Genomic DNA, 21,234 nt, shown 5'->3' on the forward strand with positions numbered 1-21,234 from the left:
TTTTGTGTAAAATATTAGAATAAAAATATACTACTCCTAGTGGCTCTTTAGTGTCTTAGAAGATTTGTGTAGTTTTGTGGACTCAGTGGATTCTGCTTCATTTTTCTATTTTATGCATTCCTCCAAATTCCAGCACTAATATTAACTCTGGAAAAAATGTCAAAACTTTTTTGCTCTTGTGTATAGAGATGATTTTTCAGATATCAGTTTTGTTTGGTGATTGAGACTCTTGCTAGTCAACAACTAGTGCTATCAGCTAACGAGTACTACTTAAGGTTATTGTAGTCTTTTCATTATAACTGTCTTGACACTAGGCTAGCTTGTTGTGTACCTTGAGATAGTGCTGGAGCTACTTATGGAGTTGTTTTTTATTTTTTAGGCTTACAAGAATTTATGAATTGTGTGATAGGAAAGGATATTGCTCTATACAAAAGTTTATCATACCCAGCCCAAAGAGTTGTTAGTTGGATTATTTTAAAAAACATAAAGGATATATTTCAGTTGGATATATTTCAGTTACATTTTGAAAAATATTTATCTGCATTACTAGATATATCAAGTGACTCTAAAACTAAAGAGACTAAAACTAGGCAGTAAATAGCCATAAAGCCAAAAGGCTCATTGTTCTTTTCAGAGGTTTTTTTTACCTCCATGTTCCTTGCAGAAAGTGAGAGCAGTCATCCTTCTCTTTTGTGCTCAGATCTTTTTATCTTCTTAAGCATGAATGCTGTTTCAACAGTTACAAGTTGTTGCATTTCCCTTCCCTTGACGTTCTTTTTCAAGGAAAGGAAAAAGTGATCATTTCTTAGATTTATTCTTCCTTCCTTTTATGAAGCTTGCTTTCTTATTAGTTCTTAAGTCCTATTTCTACATAAATGTGGATCAAACTGTTTCATTTACATTATGGGCTGCCTACTGTTGTCAGGGTTAGACTTCATATGGGAGATTATGTAAAATGTACTGATTATATTGTATTGCTAAGCCTGCTGTAGACATTTATTTTGTCAGTGATGAGCTTTTTTAAATGCAACCTTCTCTTTACTGAGTCTCAAAATTATTGATCCCTTGCTTTATTTGGTATAATGTTGGTAAATAAAAATCCAATATTTATGCAGGATTTTTTTTATAATACCAGCTTTTGCTATAGAAAAATTTGACAGGCAGAATGAGCAAGAGTATTTCACTTTGATAGTAGGAGACATCATGTAAGGCATGTAGGTTTGTTTCTGAGCTACATGTGTAGATGTGATACTGGTACACAGAATCTATCTTAACAAAATCTGTAGTGATTCCACAATACATAGGAAACAATATTAAATTTCACAAAGAAATGCTAAACTTAATCTGTAGTTTACATATATCCAGATGTTATATTAATTTGTATTGGGGAAATTTTTACTGGAGACTTTAGACTTATGTAGCATAGCCATTTTCCTCTGTCATTTAAGCTCTGGATTTTCCCATTCAGTTTGCTGTAAACTGTGTCTCTCTGTATAATGTCATGAAGTATGTAGACCTCATCTGTGTGTAATCAGTTTGAGCAAAGCTCACTTGGATCAGTCCTGAGATGTGCTCTTCACCCAGTAATTACTGCTTAAGCTGTCATTGCTGGTTATAGTTTGCTACTGCTCACACACCCAGGTTTCCTCACAGAGGAAATCCTAAGGTCCCTGCAGAGCTGGAGTGAGTGTAAACCCTTCTTACAGGCAGAATCACCACTGAAGCTATCCACTGAGGGTATTGTAGAGTCCACCAGTTTTTACTTATTCAGGACCTGCTTTTGTATTTTACCTAGAATAATGTCTTCATCATAAAATCTACCTTTTCAGTAATACCAAAGTTCTGTGTTTCTTGCTGTTAATAGTACCTTTTGCACCTTCTGGGTGGAAAAGAAATACTTTCAGGTTTCATTATTTACTGATGCTTTCATGCTATAACTAAAATTCCCTTGAATATCATCTAATGCTTTCATAATATCTTCATGTACTAACAGAGATGCTGGAAGCAGAAATGGCACCAATCTTTTCTTGCGAGTTAATATTTTTGCCTTATTTATATTCTTTGCATCATTGTTTACTTTCCTCTTGCCTGAAGGCAGCAACTAGATTTTATTTATTTAGCTATTTTCTGTAGCTTTTATGTGGCATGGTGTAATTGTTCCACTCCTAATTTTAGGAATCTAGAGATGATTTTGTATTTATGGAAAGATTTATGAGTAGATTCCTGTGCTTTCCTGCACCTTGATTCTGCCATTGCAATATTAGAGCATCCAAGCTAATATTTTGCTTTCATCATCATAATTTCAAAAAAATACTTGTTACTTCAATTCTTGTTTTATGGAAGTTTTGACCCAATGCTTGCCTCTTGTGCACATCCACATAAACATCTCAAAACTATATGTAATACTTGAACTTAATAATATCATCCCATGTTTTTTGTCTGGACAATATGTTTTTCCCAATTATGAAAGGTTTTGGTTAGCAAAGCTTAAATATGTGCTTGCAGTTATTCTCTTCATGCTAGCCTTCATGGAAGAATACTTCAATACCATCCTGAAGAGGAGGTGGGTTCCCCCTTGCTCCCCCCAAACAGGTCACTACTGTGAAGACAGTATTTTTGATGGGTAAAATGTCTGAAAATGCTAGTTGTGTAAGGAAAAGTTGACATGGGTAACTTAGGACATAATAGGGATAGGTATTATTTAATTAGTAATTTTTCTAATCAATGTTTTCTGTTTAATGTCATTGAGGAAGGTATAAGAATAAAATGATAATAAGATACATGACTTATGTTGTTTTGCTTTTTCTTGCATAGGCTATCCACTCTGTGGCTTGGCATCATGAAGGAAAACAATTCATTTGTAGTCACTCAGATGGTACCTTGACCATATGGAATGTAAAATCTCCTACCAAACCATTCCAGACAATCACTCCACATGGTAAGATGAAAATGGTTACCTACTGCACTTGACAGCTCTTAAAACATAGAGAACTTGTGTTTAATAGAAGTGTGTTTTGCACACAACATTAACAGTGCACTTGGAATGCAGTAAAAATCTTTCTCAGTCATGCCAGTTTCTCATAGATTTCACTTGAAAAAGAAAAAGCTTTATGAAATAAGAATCCAAATCAGTCCAGCTTTCTCTAATTCTCTGAGCTTTGAGCTTGTCTTTCACACAATGGCACTGATCTCAGAGTTAACAAATGCATATTTTGCAGGACTTACTTTTTGCTTATATTACAATCCCATATATTGTTTAAAATACATATGAGCAAGTACGTGTTTTATGTATAAATGTGTAGATTACCACATAAATTTTTTGGAAGGGTTTGTAACAGAACAAGAATAGCATCTGGTAAAATGTTCCCACTTCTGAGAGGTCTTTCATTAATGTTCATCTAGGAAGTTAACATTACATGTTGTTGTTCTTCTGTGAAATTTACTGGTGCTCTTCAAGTAAATTTTACACAAATGCCAGGCTTACATGCTGTGCATGTCTCTATTTCATGTCTTAGCAACTTATTTACTTAAGATTTTTAAATGTGTCTGTATCAGTGACAATAATTGAGCAGTTAAGAGAGAACAGGCTTTTCATGCTCAATTGAAGTCTCAACCTTTAAGGATAATACTCAGGATAAACCTCACTTTACTTGTAAGCTGACCAATTTTAATTGCAAAAGGGTAGACACAACATAAATTTTAAATCTCCTAGTGCTACTTAAAACAGCACTTTAGGGGAGGATTATACATTTGAAAACAAATTTTCTGCAGCAGTCAGGTTTAGAGTTGTTCTTTTTCCTAAGCCTTCTAAGTTGGTGTGTTGAAAGCTTTAACAAATTTTTAATTTAATTATTCCAAGGCATACTCTATAACTGTCAAAGCTGTTGAATATATGTTGTGTGAATTTTATACTTCTCAAGCTGCACAGTGAATTTCATTACTTGCCGTAATGTTACGGAACTGCAAGATTAACACAGGAAAATCATTTACTTTAGGAAAGCAGCTGAAGGATGGAAAGAAGCCAGAACCCTGCAAACCTATCCTTAAGGTGGAATATAAAACAACTAGAGCTGGGTAAGACTTGTTTTGTATGCAAAATGAACATATGTGCAACACTCTGGGAATGGATTTTGTTTCCCAGTTGTTGGGGTGCATATTCTAATGGTGCAGCTTTGTTTTAGCTTTGATAAATCAGACATAGATTAATAAAATACAGAAATTTGTGTGAATGAATTACTGTATACAAAACAACGATGCTGCTAATGCATTATCTACACTCTTCTTTCATGCTACTAAAATTTGTATGTGTTTTTCCTCAATTTTTTGAGAGTTCTGAAGAAAAAAATGCTGATAAAGCACAGAAGACACCAAAACACAGACATGATAAATTGAACTTTGACAAATAGTATCCCAAATTGGATATTCTTAATTTTGAATACATGTTCCTCCCATCTAAAATGTTATTAACATAAGTTTTTCTAGTAGAGTGCAGTAATTTATGCAGTGAAATATGCATAAATATGTACATTAACAGTGTAACAAAGCAGTAATTGCAGCAAGAGGCTCAGATGGAATTACAAGATCTATAGAGCAGCATGTTTTATTACCAAGATTGTGATTAGGGTGGATGGATTTCCTGAACTGTGTGGAATTTCTTTCATTTTTAGTTCTAAAGGGTTTGAGTAAAAGTGCAATATAAAGATAAAATATTTATGGAAATCTGTTCAGCTATTTGCAAAAGCTGATTTTTTTGTTTGTTTTCTTTTATATTTGGGGGTTTGTGTACCATTTTTATTTGCTATTCAGGCATTCAAATCTGTAGAAGATGGTTAATTAAATGATACAATACAGTATTCTGTTTATATACTCATCACTGGCTTTAGGTGTTTTTATTTTCTGCTAAAAATTAGGTAAACAGAAACTTAAAATTGGCTAGCTCCCAGTTTTCTAAAAATCTATCATCATCTGGAAAGCTATATTTTTCTTGCCAAAGTCTACATCTATCTGTGTAATCCTTTCTCAACTGAAATATCAAAAGCTGATCTAAAGAGAGATAATCACAAAATCTCAGCTTCAGCAAGTTACAATTTCTGCAATCAAAAGCCTTCTTTTATTATGAATAGTCACTCTGAAGGAGACAATTACTTTGGAGCTTGTTCTGTGACATAGTATTACAATGTGAAAACTACTTGACTTTTCACATAGTTTAAGGAGGAGTTTATTCTAGTATAATTTGTAATAATTCTTGGTGGTTTGAGGAAGCTACTTTTTCCTGATTTGGCTTTTTTTTTTTCCTGTTGCACCTCTCACTTTCTGGTGTTTATCCAAACTGAATGTTTTGATACATTTCGATTTACTCTTCTCTAATGTTTTCTATCTTCGGTGTACTATTAAATCTACAATTATTGATAACACTTCCTGAACTTTAAGTAAGGGGGGGGGGGGGGGGGGGCGGGTGAAAAACCTGCAACAAGCAAAACCTCACCAATCTGCACTGTGGTAGAGAAGCAGAGCACTGGAAAACTTTCATTTACTACTATGTGTACTTTAGGTTGCACTTCAATTTTCAGTTTCACTTGTAATCTTACAAGAATTTTAAGGCAAGATAGAACTATCTTTCAATACCTAAATTTTTGGTAGATTTTCTATTTATCATTTGGAATTGTTTAAGTATGTGTAAGATAAGATTTTAACTTTTATCTAAAATGCTGTAATTTCTTATTCATGGTTTAATGTCTAGCACAGTGGAGAATCATTTCTGGACAGGATAAAATTTTTCATGCTACTGAAACAATGTAAGAAACATATCAAATGAATTTTCTGTAGCAGTTCACTGTAGCTGTTCTTAAAAAAGAAATTATAAAAAATCAGAAGAAAACAAAACAAAGCAGAAAAAGCTTACCTTTAAGATATACTATTTAATGCTTATTTAAGTTATATTTCAAATCTTTATTAGGAAAAAATGTTCACTATTTCCATGCTCTATTTTGAGCATCTTTCTATCACCCCTTTTTTGTTTCTTCCTTATCTATCCTAGAGATAGATAAAGCTCAAAGATCTATGTCTGTTTCAGTATCTCCTCCAGTGGAAAACATTTCATTGATATGATCTGAACTGGTTTTTTTTATTGCTTCTAGTGAGCTGGTTTTGGGGAAAAGGGGTTCAGAACCATGCAAAAGGAAGGACAATAATGAATGGCAACCTATATTAAGGGTTACAGACACTATTCTTTTTACTGTTGCAGCTCTTATTAATTCCTTCTCACTTTTTTTCTCCTGCATTTTGTTTTCCATATTGTAAAACTGGGGTCAGGACAAAAGGAGGACATGAGGCTGTTCCTGGGTTTTATAGGCTGCCTATTTATTTGCTAACTTTGTGGGGCTTTCTGTTACTTTTTGTTTGGTTGGTTTGGTTTTTAAGTTTACTGTAAATAGTGCAAAAGGTGAAGTGTCCAGAGCCAAAGTAACTTACCCTACAACAAGGGTATGTCTGTAGCTTTATTTCTGGGAGAAAGGTTTCTGTTGATGAATAAAGGTTCCCATATTGCTTTTTATGTATACTTCACTGTCTAAAGTGAATCTAGAGACACTCTCAAGCTTCCTTGTGCCACTCCCTCCCCCTCCAGATTCAGTCCTTCTTGATGCCACTTTCCACGTGTCATGCAGGTTCAGTGCCCTACAGTATTTACTTTGGTTGGTACTAGCATTATGGTAAAATTGCCTGCGTATAATAGAAATTAGAGCTCTGAAGTCTCTATGTAAAACATAATTCAGAAGGGTTTTGTCTTGGTAGCTCATGCAGCTGTCATTGACTCACTGAGTCATCTTAGTGAGATGGTTGTGTGTGATTGGGATCCCGAGGTTACATTACTGATGATGCCTCCCACTAAGGAAAAGCTGTTAATCTGTTCATTTAGTTTGAATAGTGCTATTTTCTTGTGCCAGCTTATTGGTTTAAAACCACACTTCCCAAAATAAATTCATAGTTTTATCTTCACTACTACTTCAGGACTTCAAGTATTAAGGTAAATGAACTCTTGAAGTCTTTTCCTTCTTCATACTAGGATTAACTTCTCCACAGATTTACTCATGGTTTGAAAAGTAAGCCAGATGGTGCCAATGACCCGATTTCTCTATGTACCTTTCTCTCACACATCTGAATTCTCAGAAGCTGGCTCACACTTGACAGTTTTCTTCTAAAGTTGAACAGAAATATCCTCCTGGGTTGTGAGCCACTCAACTCTCAATTGTATTATGTTTTCATACATTGCAAGACCTAATCCTGTGTTTTCTGAAATTTTTTTCAATTACCTGTTGCCACCTTTTTATAGTCAATTTCATATAGTATTCTCCAAGTAATTCTACATATTTCACTGATGAGGAAATTAATGTCAGGGGATTACTTGCAAACCTGCTGAAGCTGAACTGTTTCAAAGAATCTCTGTATGAGCAGCTGCTAAAAATGCTATAAAGCAATTCTCCAAGATCTAAACCCTGTGTTTTTTTAAATGTCTTCCATTGTTTCAGGTAGGTAAACTGTAATTCGCAAAGTTGAATCAGTCTCATCTATTATATAAAGTACAAATCTTCTAAATTTTTATTTTAAATTATGTATTTCTAATTGATGTGCACTAACTTTTCAATATGTATCACAGCTGAAGGGCAACATTTTAATTAGAAAATGCACAGTTTGTGTTCATGGTAAATCCATGGTTTCATGAAAATATGAAAAATTCATACACAAACTTCTAGTGGTCTTTCTGGCAGACTCAAGTCAGGTTTAATCTTCGATTCATTTGTGGAAAATCTGTGTGACAGTTCAGTGTTCTCTATTCATAGCTCTTCCATTCCTTGCATCTGGCAAACCTGCCCAAATTAGTTTGATTACCTTGAGAAATAAAACCTGGGTAAGCTGACATACAATTGTCACTGTGATGTTTGAAAATTAAAAATTGAAATTTGTTACTTTGTTACTGTCAGTTGATCCCAGTGAATGTGCAAATCTGATAACTACTACAAATTGTCCTGCAGCGTTATTGTTTAAAAAATCTGATATTTCTTTGGACAAAAAAATACTGCAGTAAATCATTCCAACACAATGAGACCTCACCAGTGTTTTTCTCTTCACTGACATACTGAAAAATACCAGACTAAGTTCAAGTGTATAACTTTCTTGAAATTTCTTCGTGGACCTGACCATAAAAGATTGTGTGAAGTTTCAATATGAAGAGCTGAGATTAAATGAAGACTCAGAGCAAACTTAATCCTCTTCTAGAGATACATTCTGGGCTACTGTTGGAGGCAGGATATTGAACTTGATGGACCCTTGGTCTGATTTATGGCTGTTCCTTTGAGGTGTCTTCCTTGGCCAGCAGTGCTCCTTGATCCTATCAAATCTTCGGTCATGGATCTTTCTGGAAGATCAAGCTGATTGTGAAATACTTGTAGAAGCTGGAGGCTTATCTCAGTCTGCTTGGCCTTCATTGCTACAAACACAAAGTACATTTCAACCAAGTCTTAAACTCATGAACTGCAGCATGTGTGTAAACCGAACCCTTATTATATAGTTTTCAAGAATTCAGACGTATCTAGTCTCACTTTGTGTTTTAAATGCCAGCTATGGAAAGCCATTCAGACAGTATGGAAAATATGGTACTATAGGAAAGGATTTAAAAAAAAATGTTTCCTCTCTTTTTACAATATATAAGGATGGGTTCTTTTTCTGTAGAAATTTTCTCCAGATACTGATATACTAGCTACTTCAAGGAAGATGCAGATGAAGGGTAGAATTTCTACTGAAAGTGAGCATAAAAGTAGATCAGAGGGAACTGATAGATATGCAAAGTGCCTATTTTTCCTTAGAAATATAATGTGAAATTTCAGGCAATAGTAAGTAATGAGTAACATTCATTTTTTGAGATGCATACTTACAGTCAATCTACTCTTTAAAAAGGATTATGTCCTATTTCAAGCATAAGCGGTATTAAAATGAATGATTCTTGACAATCAGGAAATAAGAAAATAACTGGTAAAATTAATATATATACTTAATCTTGTTTTTCAATAAATAAAATAGTAAACTGTACATTATGTGCATATTGGAAATATATGTATATATTTAAAAGTATGTTGCTGCAAAGGCTTTAAAAAAAAAGGAAGTTTCTAATCTCTTCTCAAGACTAGAAGAACTATCTCTGCTTTGCTCTACTTGGCTATTTGATTTTACAGTAAGAATAATGTATGACAAAGTAGTTTCTTGAATTTTGTGCATGTTGGTGGGGGGAAAATGGATAAAACATCTAGAGTAAATGTGTGATGTTACTTAAAAGATGTTATGTTTTAGAAGCTTATCAAGCATTTGCTTGCACCTCCAAGACAGTCATATTACTGTACAGCAAGTAAATGGGACTGTTTCTTCCTGATTTTGCTGGGGTGTTTTATGTTATGGAAAAATGGGACTGTTGGCGAATCTGAAAGTCAGTAGAAAAGAAACAACTCTAAAGTAATACAAATTTTTCTAAAAATATCTCACCTTGTCAAGAAGTTATAAAGATTGGTTAAGTCAACAAAATGCTTGGAGGAGATGTCTGACAAACATGAATTAGAATAAGATTTTACATACATACCCAAGCTGTATATTTCATGAGAGCTAGTTTGCATTATTTTTACTCGATCTCTGCTTAATGATATTTCATTGAACTTTATCATAAGGTTGCAAAACCTGCCCAGTCTCTTTTTAGCATGTTATCCTGACTTGATCCTAAATGCTTCTGCTTTATTCCAGGGAGCCTTTCATCATTCTCTCAGGAGGCTTGTCATATGACACTGTAGGAAGAAGACCCTGTTTAACAGTCATGCATGGGAAAAGTACTGCTGTGCTAGAAATGGATTATTCTATTGTTGATTTTCTAACCTTGTGTGAAACACCATATCCTAATGGTAGGCTCTGTAAAGATTTTTCTCTGTACCTTGATTTTTTATCTCTGGAGTTTTATCCCATCAGAATATTCTTTGCTATTGTCTTTCTGTTTTATCTCTGGGGATCAGACTGCAGCAGCAACATCTGTTATCCCTATTGTCTGAAGTGTGGTTTTCTTGCCAAAACATGAATAGAATAGTTCATTGTAAAGCAAATTTTGCATCTAGAAAAATGCCAATTACTCATAGCATGTTTTTTGTTTTTTTTTTTTCATCTCAAAAACATGTGCAGACTGAAAGCATTACAACTTTAAGCTGTAGTTACTGGAGCAGATGCGTGCATCTCTGGATATTTGGGCACATAAGGCCTTTCCAGTCAGTGCTAAACCATGAGGAGCATTTTTGTATTATTTTAAGCTTTTAGTGGCTTTATTCATTCCAACACTTAGATGGATTTCATCACTAACCTGTAATCGCTCTTCTGCAGCAGGCAATTTCTTATCATAGTTTAGGTAGTTACCTCAGATTAATAGTATTATATTGCTGATGATTCAAATGGTTTTAGCTGTCAGCTTCCATTAGAGTATATTAAACTGCTTAGCTTGGAATTTGAGATCTGGCTAAAAGAGGGCAATTTAAACTTTGGCAACTTTTTCAAGTTTCTTATTTTACTTTCAAGTCAGCTGTCTTTTGAGCCATTTTGTAAGCAAGTAAAACTTAAACCCCACTGAATATGAGGAAATGCAGTTTAGGGGTGGGAGGATGTTACTCAGAAATTGGCTCTTTCACCCATATAACCTGCTTAGAAAATTTACTCTGCATGCTCCTTTTTCCGTTTTTTGAGCTGTTGAGAATATTGAATAAAAGAACATGATTTTTCCACACTTGGATGATTCAGGAGTCTGTCTGTATAAAATATCTTCAAAAGCTATAGTAATCTAAGTGGCTTTCTAATCTCAGCTGCCAGAGTGCAAGCACTGATTCCATTCTTGAGGCTGTACATGCATGGGCTCCATTTACCAATAGGTAACATTTTGTTGTTGTTTTCAGACTTTCAGGAACCGTATGCTGTAGTTGTTCTCCTAGAAAAGGACTTAGTACTGATTGACCTTGCACAAAATGGGTAAGAATCTTCCGTAGTCTTTTCAATCACTGGCTACAGTGATCAGCCTACTGTTCTACTTTATACCTTTTTAGTCTAACCTAATACCTCAGAACATAAAATTTTTAATATTAAATATTAAATTTGTGCAGATGAACTGACAATCCTGTTATATCAACTTTTTTCAAGTTAATATGTAGTAGATGAGTAGAGTATCATGTGACTTTTTCCAGGTTTGATTGACTGACTAAAATTATTCATAGATCACTTCTGATTTTTAAGTATCACAGTTTATTTTCAAGTTGATTCCTTAGTGTTGTAAGGGGAGTTTGAAGTTTTGGGGAGCTTGCAGTTTTGAGGAAGGCAGCAGGAAGAAGAACTGATCAGATAACCCAAGTAATTTTGGCTGTTGTCATCACTTGAATGTTGGCTGATCTTATTGCCAAATTACTACCTGTATTGCTTAAAGTAACTCCATACTGATGCAATAATATCGTATATATAAAATTTGAATGATAAAATCTACTCTCTGGTTTACATCTGTGGTAAGAAATTGCTTAAAAGGAGTGTGCTATTGCAGTATTCACAAATAATACCTGCCTAAAACGTTGAGTCTCCTGTTGCTTTGTCCAGGGAGTAGTCCATACACTCTTACTAGTGTTGATTAAAAATTCTAGACACTATAAATTGTTTTTATGAAGGGTACTGAAATTTGTATAGGCAGTAAAAACTAGCTGTTAAGGGATCAGGAGCAGAGGAACTTGGTAAGACCTTGGTACTGTTCCTGATTAAAAATCTCCAATGGTCAATGGAGAAAAATCCTTATGAAGAACATTCTTCTAAGGCAAAACAAAAACCTTTAAATATTTGGCCTCAAAGTCAATGGTGGCATCTTAGATAATGAAGATTCTATGGAATTTGGAAGAAGATCAAGTTTTGTCCTAATATCTGTGCAGCTATTGAACAATTAAATTTAGGTTTTCCAAATGTTACATGGCCGTATGCTGTATCCAAAACTTGTTTCTGATATATCAATAGCATGAAGTGTCAACATTCATATTTAGTTTGAAGTGCCTGAAATTTGAAGTTATGTTAAAGCTTATTCTATTTCATACTGAAAGATCTTCAGCGGTTTACACTGTTACACAGCTTTTACATTGGTCTTTGTTATGATTGGCTTGCAAACTATTAGTTGTTTGACACCTGAAAAAGAAATAAAATTAATACCAAAAAAAATCACAGGCTTCCTTTTACCTTGTGTTCTCAGGGATTTGTCATATTTTGTTAAGCCTCTTCTGCATGTAATTTTTAAAATATATTTGTAGCTTTCCATATAGCCCTGTATAAAGTTCCTGGTGCACAGAATGTTTTCATCTGTTGTTGTTAACTTTTCCTTTTGATGAGTTGAGAAGCTGTGTCTTTCCACCTCTACCAAAAAAAGGGGAGATAAAACGTATAGCAAAAAAAATGTAAAATGTATAGCATGCATTTCTCTGGAGATAAATGTTCTTTGAACACAGATACATTTACCTCTGTTAGTACTATTGACCTTTTTCCTCATTATAAGCCTCTGTCACTTTTCAGATGGCGGTAGTGGTGGGGAGCATGTGTGTGTACGTTCTTCTAATTGGTAGCTGAGTGGTACTATCTGTAATTTTCAGAAGGTGATCTTGGAGTTGCAAGTAGATGAAGCAAAATTTGTCCATGCAAAATGCTGACAACTTTCTGTTTTAGTACAGTGTGCTAATACAAAGTGAGATGGGAGTCTTCCTGACTTTATCCCTAGAAGAATAGACTGAAGAGTTAGAAATAAATTCATAGCTCCACATTACTTCAGCTGAGACTTGGCAGCTTAATTTTTTCCACAGGCCGATAAATTTGTAAGCTTTTGAAAATATAAACTGACAGGGAATAATGTTCTAGAAAAACTCTAAAAACTGTACAAACTTTAGATTCCATGTAGAGTACTACACTATCTTTATAATGTACTGGATGAGCAGTAAAGTTGTCTAGTGTATTTGTTCATGGTCTAATTTGATATTTTGCTCTGTACGAAAAGAATGCCAGCTTAGTCCTTAGTGTTCTGTTTGTGTTCTGCACTTAAAAAAGTTTTCCTTAGATTAACAGTTAACCTCTTTTTTCCTTTAAAGGTATCCTATATTTGAGAATCCCTATCCTTTGACTATACATGAGTCTCCGGTTACCTGTTGTGAATATTTTGCTGATTGTCCAGTGGATCTCATACCTGCACTCTATTCAGTTGGTGCTCGACAGAAACGTCAAGGTTACAGTAAGAAGGTACAACATCTACTACTCATGTTTGTATTTTAAAATGGGAATCACAAGCTCTAAATAACAGGAGTGGCCATACTAAGACCAGAGCTTCACCTAACTCAGTCTGCCTTTGACAGTGGTTAATAGCAGGGGAGGATATATGTGGCCAATGTCTGAATGTTTGGAGAGGATCTGCAGTATCTGCAGTAGTTTGCCTTAATTTGCACTGTATGATATTTTCTTCCTCAGTGTATTTGTTAATCTTCCAGGAATGGCCTATCAGTGGAGGCAACTGGGGTGTGATCACTCAGAGCTATTCAGAGATAATTATTACAGGGTAAGTGATACCATAGTCTACTAATAACTTTCTTAGCTCATTAAGGAGAAGTGTAAATTTTTTGTATCTCTTTAAAGCATTGTTTTGTATGAGTGGTTTGAGTGATTCATGAAATTATGATTATCAGACATGTTCTTGGCATAATCTCCTTGATGTGTTACTGAGAAAGTAAAGCAGAATGTGGAAGGGAAGGTAGTAACAAAATGATAGCAGGTGCTTCACAGGCATCATCATTATTATTATTAGGTATTGTGATTACATGTGCTTACTATGAAAGTATCTTGGATCAAAATCACCTTTTTTTCTTTGATTTTTGCAAAATACCTGATATTGTTTTAAAGCATGGTAGTTCATTAAGTAGTTACTGAGTTCAGTTTTCAAAGAGAAGCCAATTTTTTATCTCAAAAAGGACAAACAAATATTTAAATCTGATCATTTGAGACTGATATTTCTAATAGTACTGTAAGTAACATAAGTGAAATTTAATTTATAACTGTGCAGTGTATCACTGAAAGTGAGAGGACTACTAAAGTGATTTTAGAACAGCCCATTAGCCTTAATCAGGATTACTGTTACCTTGTACTACACATTGCAGAGACTTTGAGACAGTTGTGAAAAAATATAGTCATCTGATTCTCAAACTCAAGGCTAAATAAATAAGTTAGGTGACTCATTAACAGTGGGATACTGTATATTTAGGCATCTTCTTTATAAGTGCTGCTCCTAATATAGGACATCTTTCAAAAAACAGTGCATGGTAAGGTATGCCTCAGGATTTAAAATAGTAAATGAATATCTTACTGTGGAATAATCAGGAAGTTAGCTTTTATATGTTTTTCTAGTCTCTTCTGTCCAAAGTAATTGGAGCACATGTTGATAAAATATCGGCTTTTAATAAATTGTGAAAATAAAGAGTCACTAAAAAGACTAATAAAAATAGAATATTAACTGTGTACTTTCCCATAGAGGTCCAGCACTCCAACTAATCATTTCATCATCGCATTATTTTTTTTATATTTCATAGGCATGCTGATGGATCAATCAAGTTTTGGGATGCATCAGCAAGTAAGTGTTTTCAGTAGAGATTTTTCCTGTGCAGTTTTAGATTTTTCCTCTTCAGTTAAAGGGTCAATTACATCTGATATTCTACACAACTCACAGTGAAAAATGCAGGAAGAATTCAAAGTAGAAATGATTGCACAAAGTTAGATGTTTGAATTGCTCTACTTGGAACTAACCACTACTCTTGGTACTTAAAAACTGTTTAAAGCAGTCTTGGAATTGTCATCAGTTGTCTTTGAAAACTTGTGGAAAACTGGTGAGATTCCAAAAGGCTAAGGCGTGTGTGGTTGTGGGAGGGAACAGATGCAATGTATATGTTTAAAAGCTGGGAGGAGGACTGTTTGAAGTGTTACAGATCTTTAATTTCGGTTCAGAGTGGGAGTGGAACCTGGGAGAGGTGGAGGGGGTGAGCCAAACCTGCTTGATTGTATGCTTAAAAATTCTGTTCAGCACAGATCTGTCAAAAGAAGATTCTGTTAAAGATACTTAGTTTCTTTTTAAAACAGGTAAATAAACCTATTAAGGGAGAAATTGCAAGTATCCCCTTTATTGATTCAAAAACTTTTGAGTCTTTCTAATATGACAGTCTTACTGATGAACTAGGGAAATGTGATTCAGATAAAACCAATGAAATATGGAAGAGGAGAAGGGATGCTATAATTTAGGTTTTACTAATGTTGTGATTAGTATTTATAGCAGTAATTTGGGCCATCGATAGGATAATATGCCTGTGAAGTTTGAAATCAGCATGAAGATAATTGAAAGAAAACCTAACACAGAATTAAAATTCCAATTGAGAAGGATACATTTCAAGAATTAGCTATATGTTTAGATCAAAACTAATCTTTCTCTTTTGTTTTGTTCTAGTAACGCTGCAAGTACTCTATAAGCTAAAAACAGCCAAAGTATTTGAAAAATCACGGAATAAAGATGACAGGCCAAACACAGATATAGTAGATGAAGATCCATATGCTATTCAGATCATCTCATGGTGTCCAGAAAGTAGAATGCTGTGCATAGCTGGAGTTTCTGCACATGTCATTATTTATAGGTTCAGCAAGCAGGAAGTGACGACAGAAGTCATTCCGGTAAAGAGTTATGACCATTTTTAACTTTGTACGATTTAGCTATAATAAGACTGTTCTAGCAATTTCTTAAGTTTTTTTTTTGTCTTTAATTATATTAGTGAAATTGACAAAAATAATTGGCTCAAAACAGAGATCTAGGTTTTTGGAGAGAAAGTAATTAATTATGAAATTCAACAAAAGTAAATGTTGCACACCGAGATACTGGTTTTCAGTGACTTTTTGAGGTTTTGGAGGCAATAATCATTCTTTGGTGTATCAAAGCAAATAGTGGATCCAAACTTGGCTCTATCAAAGGTAAAATGGTAACAGAAGTGAATAAGCTATGGAATTGAAGAATTTCAAAGCTTTTAGGGAGTTGGTCCCTTGAGTCCTTATAATTACCATCTGTCCTGTCAAAACTTCTGCAGTATGCAGAGCTAGAAGAGGAAAAAATGTGCCAAACATGCCCTGAAATCTGTTAAGAACTTTGCTGTGTCACTGTTTTATTCTGTATAAGATATAATGATTCTATTACAAGAAGAGTAAGTTGAGAAGTTTCTTCTTAAATCAGAAACACATGTGCAAATTTATATATTTGAATGTATTAACTAAAACCTAACATTTAATTATAAAGTGTTGTCTGTTCTAAGTGTTAATTGTAATGTAGTTGTTTTTTTTCCTCTCACCTCCTTCCTCCAGCAGACACACACACCATCCCCTCCCTATTCTACTCGCTTGTAAGTCATAGTTTAAGGACCTGAGATGTGGGGCTTTTTTGTGTGCGTTTTTTATGTACAAGTACATACCCTTCTTAGGGAATAGGTTTTTTTCTAACCAATTTTTGTTAATCAGCCCCAGTTAAGGTAGTCCTCAGTACACTTCAACGTTTTAAAAATAACATGTAGTTCTATGTTCTGTAGTCTATGAGTTAAGTTCTATTTTGCAGATGATAATAAAGCACTTGAAAACTTCCTTTACACTGCACTGCAGTTACTTCTGATGTTGTTACAGATCCTGGAGAAGGAAATCTAAAGTCATTATGAACTTACAGTTCTTTAAAATGTATGATCCAGTTCGACACAACATCAAACATTGAACTAAGTCACAATGTGTACAGTATTACATCAGTAAAAGTTTAGCTGTCTGTGTGGCTTCAGCTCTGTTTTACCATTCCTGAAGTACATAAACTAAGTCATCTTCATAACTGAGAATGTATGTCAGCAGAATGATAATTAAGCAAACTTTTAAAAACTGGTATATATATATCAGATGTTGAAGTTCTAGCAATCTTCAGGTATTCAGTCTGTAATAATATGACTGTATTTCTGAAAATTACATGTGTTTTTGTTACACTGTTTATTAAGCTGTTATCTTTCAAAAGATAGAAAAGTTCTGGATGTTACTTTTATCACTACTACCTTCAGTTGCATTTCATTGATTTCATATTCAATATTTTGAAAGGCAGACTGGACTGATATTTTTCTTTCCTTTAATTAACAGATGCTGGAAGTACGTCTCCTATATGAAATAAATGATGTTGAAACTCCAGACAGTGAGCAGGTGCCACCTGTACCAACTCCAGGCACAGGTTCGAATCCCCAATCCGTTGTTCCCCAGTCTCATCCATCTACCAGTAGCAGTTCATCTGATGGACTTCGTGATAATGTCCCATGTTTAAAGTAAGTATATTCTGTTATACTTTCAGTGTGTCTGAAACATTGCAAGAATATGTGAATTAGAGTATATGTACTTTGATATTGTTACAGGTATGTCATTTCTGGAGAAAATGTGTTATTTTGTAGAACTAAGCTTTCCAAGTATCTGAAATTTGAGCTCTGTTTTAAGAAATTATTGCAATCCTATTTTTTTTAACTTCTTAAGCTGACTTTAAAAAAAAATCCTTGCCTTCTGATTTACCTTATTTTAAGAAAATTTGGCATAGATGTTAGTATAGCTGTAGATGACCGTGCCTTAGAGCAAACAGTTTTTATAGCAGCAGTTCAGTCACTTTGATATCTTACTGTCCTTGAAATAAATGGGAAAATTGATGTTTTGTGGCTCTCCTTAACTTTAGACCAAGTATGTCTGAATATGTTTCATTTGTTAGTTTTGCAGAGCCTTAAGTTTTAGAAACAAATCAGAAGTGAAAATTCTTACAGATAGCTAGCTGAGTGCTAACTCTTTAGGCTTATAAATATATATATACTTTTTGAAAATCCTCCAGGGGAACAACTTTGCATTTTGGAAACAGAGTTAGTTAAGTGTCCCTTTTTCATGGATCTTCACTTTGCATGATGCCTAATAGTGCAGGGCTTTGACAAGTTTTTTGATCTTTTTAAATTGTGAATTTTTTCTGCGAGCTTCTTTGTGTGAGTTTTTACCCATCTAGAGAAATTAGAGTTAAGAAAGTCTATATTTTTTTACTCTCCTACAAGAGTGCATTATGTGACTTATGAGCCATGACTTTTTCTAACAGAATGTAAGAAGTATTTAATATATATCTAGAGATATAAAGCTAAGCATATACTTTGTTTTCTGCAGTTTTCTGTAGTTTTGAACTTTGATTTTAATTCTTTGAGTGTATCCATCCAGAAAACAATTCTGATAGGGTTGATTTATTTGGGTAAGAGTTTTCAAATTGCATTGGTTATACTGAGTTGGAAAGGTGTATTTCTGAAGGAAATTCATCTAAGTAGAAAAATTGAAAATAGTATGATAGAATAGAAAATAAAATATTAATATATAAAATAGAAATTCTAAACCTATGTAAAATATTGTCAAACCAAAATATCCATTAATGAGAATAAATGGGTAAATATATGGAACTTGGGAAACAGAAGCTTGTTCTACCTAATTTTTTTCGTGTAAAAAAAATGCATATGTGTATTTGTCAGCATGCAAAAAAAGTCTTTACAGGAATTTCAGTTCCCCCAATCCTAGGTTCATTGCACACAGTTGGTCTACCATTGCAATAATTGACTTGTTTTCATTTTGGTTTTGCTGTATCATCAGCTTTTTATTTGCATTTATTTCAATATATTGTACTTCTGTTTCCCTTTTCATTGTGCTTATTCCACGTAAACCTCTTACCCCCTTCCGTTCTCTAAATCAGAGTTCTTTTGGAAACTCTGAAAAAAAACAGGTAACACCTTTTTTAGACACTGACTGAACACCTGTATCTATTCAAGAAAATACAGCATAATAGTACTGTTATGCCTTGTTCCAAGTTGGAAAAAAATGAAACATTTGTAATCATTGTTCAATTAGTTTTCAATTAGGTTGTGAGTCAAAAGAAGTGAATTCCCATTTTCAATGTGGCTTTTTCTTCTGGTTGCTTTTATTTGCTTTTGATCATAGTTTTTACCATTTTCCAACATTTTAAAACCCAGCATGGTGTAGAATTTAATGAACTCTGATCCCATAAGGAAAAAATGGAGACAATGGAGACGCCATGTTTTATTTACTTTGCAGAGTTAAAAATTCTCCTCTCAAGCAGTCTCCAGGCTACCAAATCGAGCTTGTTATCCAGCTGGTGTGGGTGAGTGGAGAACCTCCTCAACAGATAACCAGCTTAGCCATCAACTCAGCATATGGCCTGTAAGTATATTCTACATAGTTCTTTCATTGTTCCATCAAAGTGGTTTAAAACTCTCCATTAAAATTGAGTCTTCTGTGTGTGTTCACGTGAGCTGCACAGCAACATAATCAGTTTCTCGTGCTTCTGAGAGAATTCCTTTTGGGTCATGGCAGATACTGATGATGCTAACAGCAGAGGCAAATCAGCATCATTCTTTCTCACTTGGCACTGTACAGCCAAGAGTAAGTGTCACTTAAGGCTCTGTGTCAGATAGGTTGGCAAGGACACTGACAGTGGTCTGTTCTACTTGACACCATGTTTTTACAAGAGAACAATTAATCAATACTGCACTCTAAAATACAAACTTATAAATAAGTGCAATCTAGGATTATTCCTAAGAATTAGGAAGTATTAAATGCTGAACTGCAAAAAACATTTGTGTGAAACATTACCAGCATTTAATTAGCATTGTCTTTCCTTTAACTTCTCTTTTTCCAGAGTAGTTTTTGGAAACTGTAATGGTATTGCCATGGTTGATTACCTCCAGAAGACCGTGCTCTTGAATCTAGGCACGATTGAACTGTATGGCTCCAATGATCCCTACCGCAGGGAGCCACGATCTCCCCGAAAAACTCGGCAACCATCTGGAGGTGAGTAACCCAAAACATATTTTAAGCTCAGAAGAAAGGCACGATTGGTCATCTAGTCTTAGTGTGTATTCTTTGAATGCAAACATTCTTCTCTGTGGTTTTCTTTCTTCTTGATCTGTTGCTAATGTCACTATTGCAGCTTTGTTAATTCATCTTTCCTTAAAAATTATTGCTTAGTGGGATCTACTGATGCTTCATACCATTACTTATTTTTCAGTGTATTGTGTATTTTAAGAAAAAATATAAATTTACCATGGATTTATGCAGTTCACAAGAATTTACACAGCATGAGGAAGTATCCTGATATTTCTGATAAAGCTAGTACCCATATCACGTATTTGTATAAATTCATTAATGTTTGCAGATAGCCTGAGTGTTTGCTGGGATCTTTTGGCTTCCTATTTTAAAATTTGACTAGAAATGTCCCTGATGAGCTAAATCAAGTTATGTTGTTAATACTGTCATGTTATGCTTGAGAGGAAAGCTTTGAATGAAATGAACAAAATAAACTTCTACATACAAACTGGTAAAATAAATCCTTTGAAATAGAATAAAAGGACTTTGATTTTAAAATATGCTGAAGAGTGTTCTTTTTCAGCCAAAATGAAAGTAACTTTTCAAAATGCAAAGTTTTTTGTAACGAAAAGGAAAATTTAGTATTTTAAAATTTTCTTCTCCCTGATGTGTCCCAAGTTATTTCAGAAAACAGCAAAAGACATAATAATAAACTGTTCAAAAAAACCCTTCCTCATGACTGAGTGTTAATTTCTTTAAGAGGTCCAGAGTAAAGTTCTTGTAAGTTCTTCAGGTAATATTTTATTCAAATTGAAATGGATGTTTTAGGAGGTGTTTTAGTAAATAGATGGTTTGAAAAAGATCCAGTTAACACCAGTCAGCTTATTTCAACTGAGGAATTGGATCTAAAAATCTTTCATATGTAACAGAGCATACACAGTCGGTACCCTGTCAGATAAAATATTTTCTTGTGTGATATAAACTGTTAGAGAAAGCAATAGCTTTACTGTTTGACTGTGTTAATTTGTCCTGGGAGTAAAGGGCTTAAATTCTGCCTCATGCGTATAGATTATAAACTGCCTTTTGGAGCTTTAAACATCACTTGCCTTTGTTTTCTTAACTGTTATTTTTACCAATAAATTGGATTCACATAACTCTGTGTTTCAACTGTGTCTCTAAGATAAAAGTCCTTTTTGCTCATTAATATAACTGTTATATGAAGTCATCTTTTTT

General features: G+C 34.1%; 1 protein-coding gene across 18 annotated transcripts in view; it reads left to right on the plus strand.

Annotated features, from left to right (window-relative positions):
* The window catches only part of STXBP5 (syntaxin binding protein 5), a 108,848-nt gene that overhangs the window by 52,844 nt on the left and 34,770 nt on the right, over positions 1-21,234 (plus strand). For all 18 annotated transcript variants that reach the window (XM_068184892.1, XM_068184891.1, XM_068184895.1 and 15 more), the window contains 11 exons: positions 2,815-2,938; positions 3,996-4,074; positions 9,784-9,938; positions 10,968-11,040; positions 13,170-13,317; positions 13,563-13,630; positions 14,655-14,695; positions 15,560-15,780; positions 17,260-17,438; positions 19,231-19,356; positions 19,835-19,986. In XM_068184892.1, coding sequence (XP_068040993.1) covers positions 2,815-2,938; positions 3,996-4,074; positions 9,784-9,938; positions 10,968-11,040; positions 13,170-13,317; positions 13,563-13,630; positions 14,655-14,695; positions 15,560-15,780; positions 17,260-17,438; positions 19,231-19,356; positions 19,835-19,986 — 1,366 coding nt within the window. The remainder of the gene's footprint in view (positions 1-2,814; positions 2,939-3,995; positions 4,075-9,783; positions 9,939-10,967; positions 11,041-13,169; positions 13,318-13,562; positions 13,631-14,654; positions 14,696-15,559; positions 15,781-17,259; positions 17,439-19,230; positions 19,357-19,834; positions 19,987-21,234) is intronic.

The sequence above is a fragment of the Anomalospiza imberbis genome, chromosome 3 (assembly GCF_031753505.1).
Source record: "Anomalospiza imberbis isolate Cuckoo-Finch-1a 21T00152 chromosome 3, ASM3175350v1, whole genome shotgun sequence".
Taxonomy (NCBI): Eukaryota; Metazoa; Chordata; class Aves; order Passeriformes; family Viduidae; genus Anomalospiza; species Anomalospiza imberbis.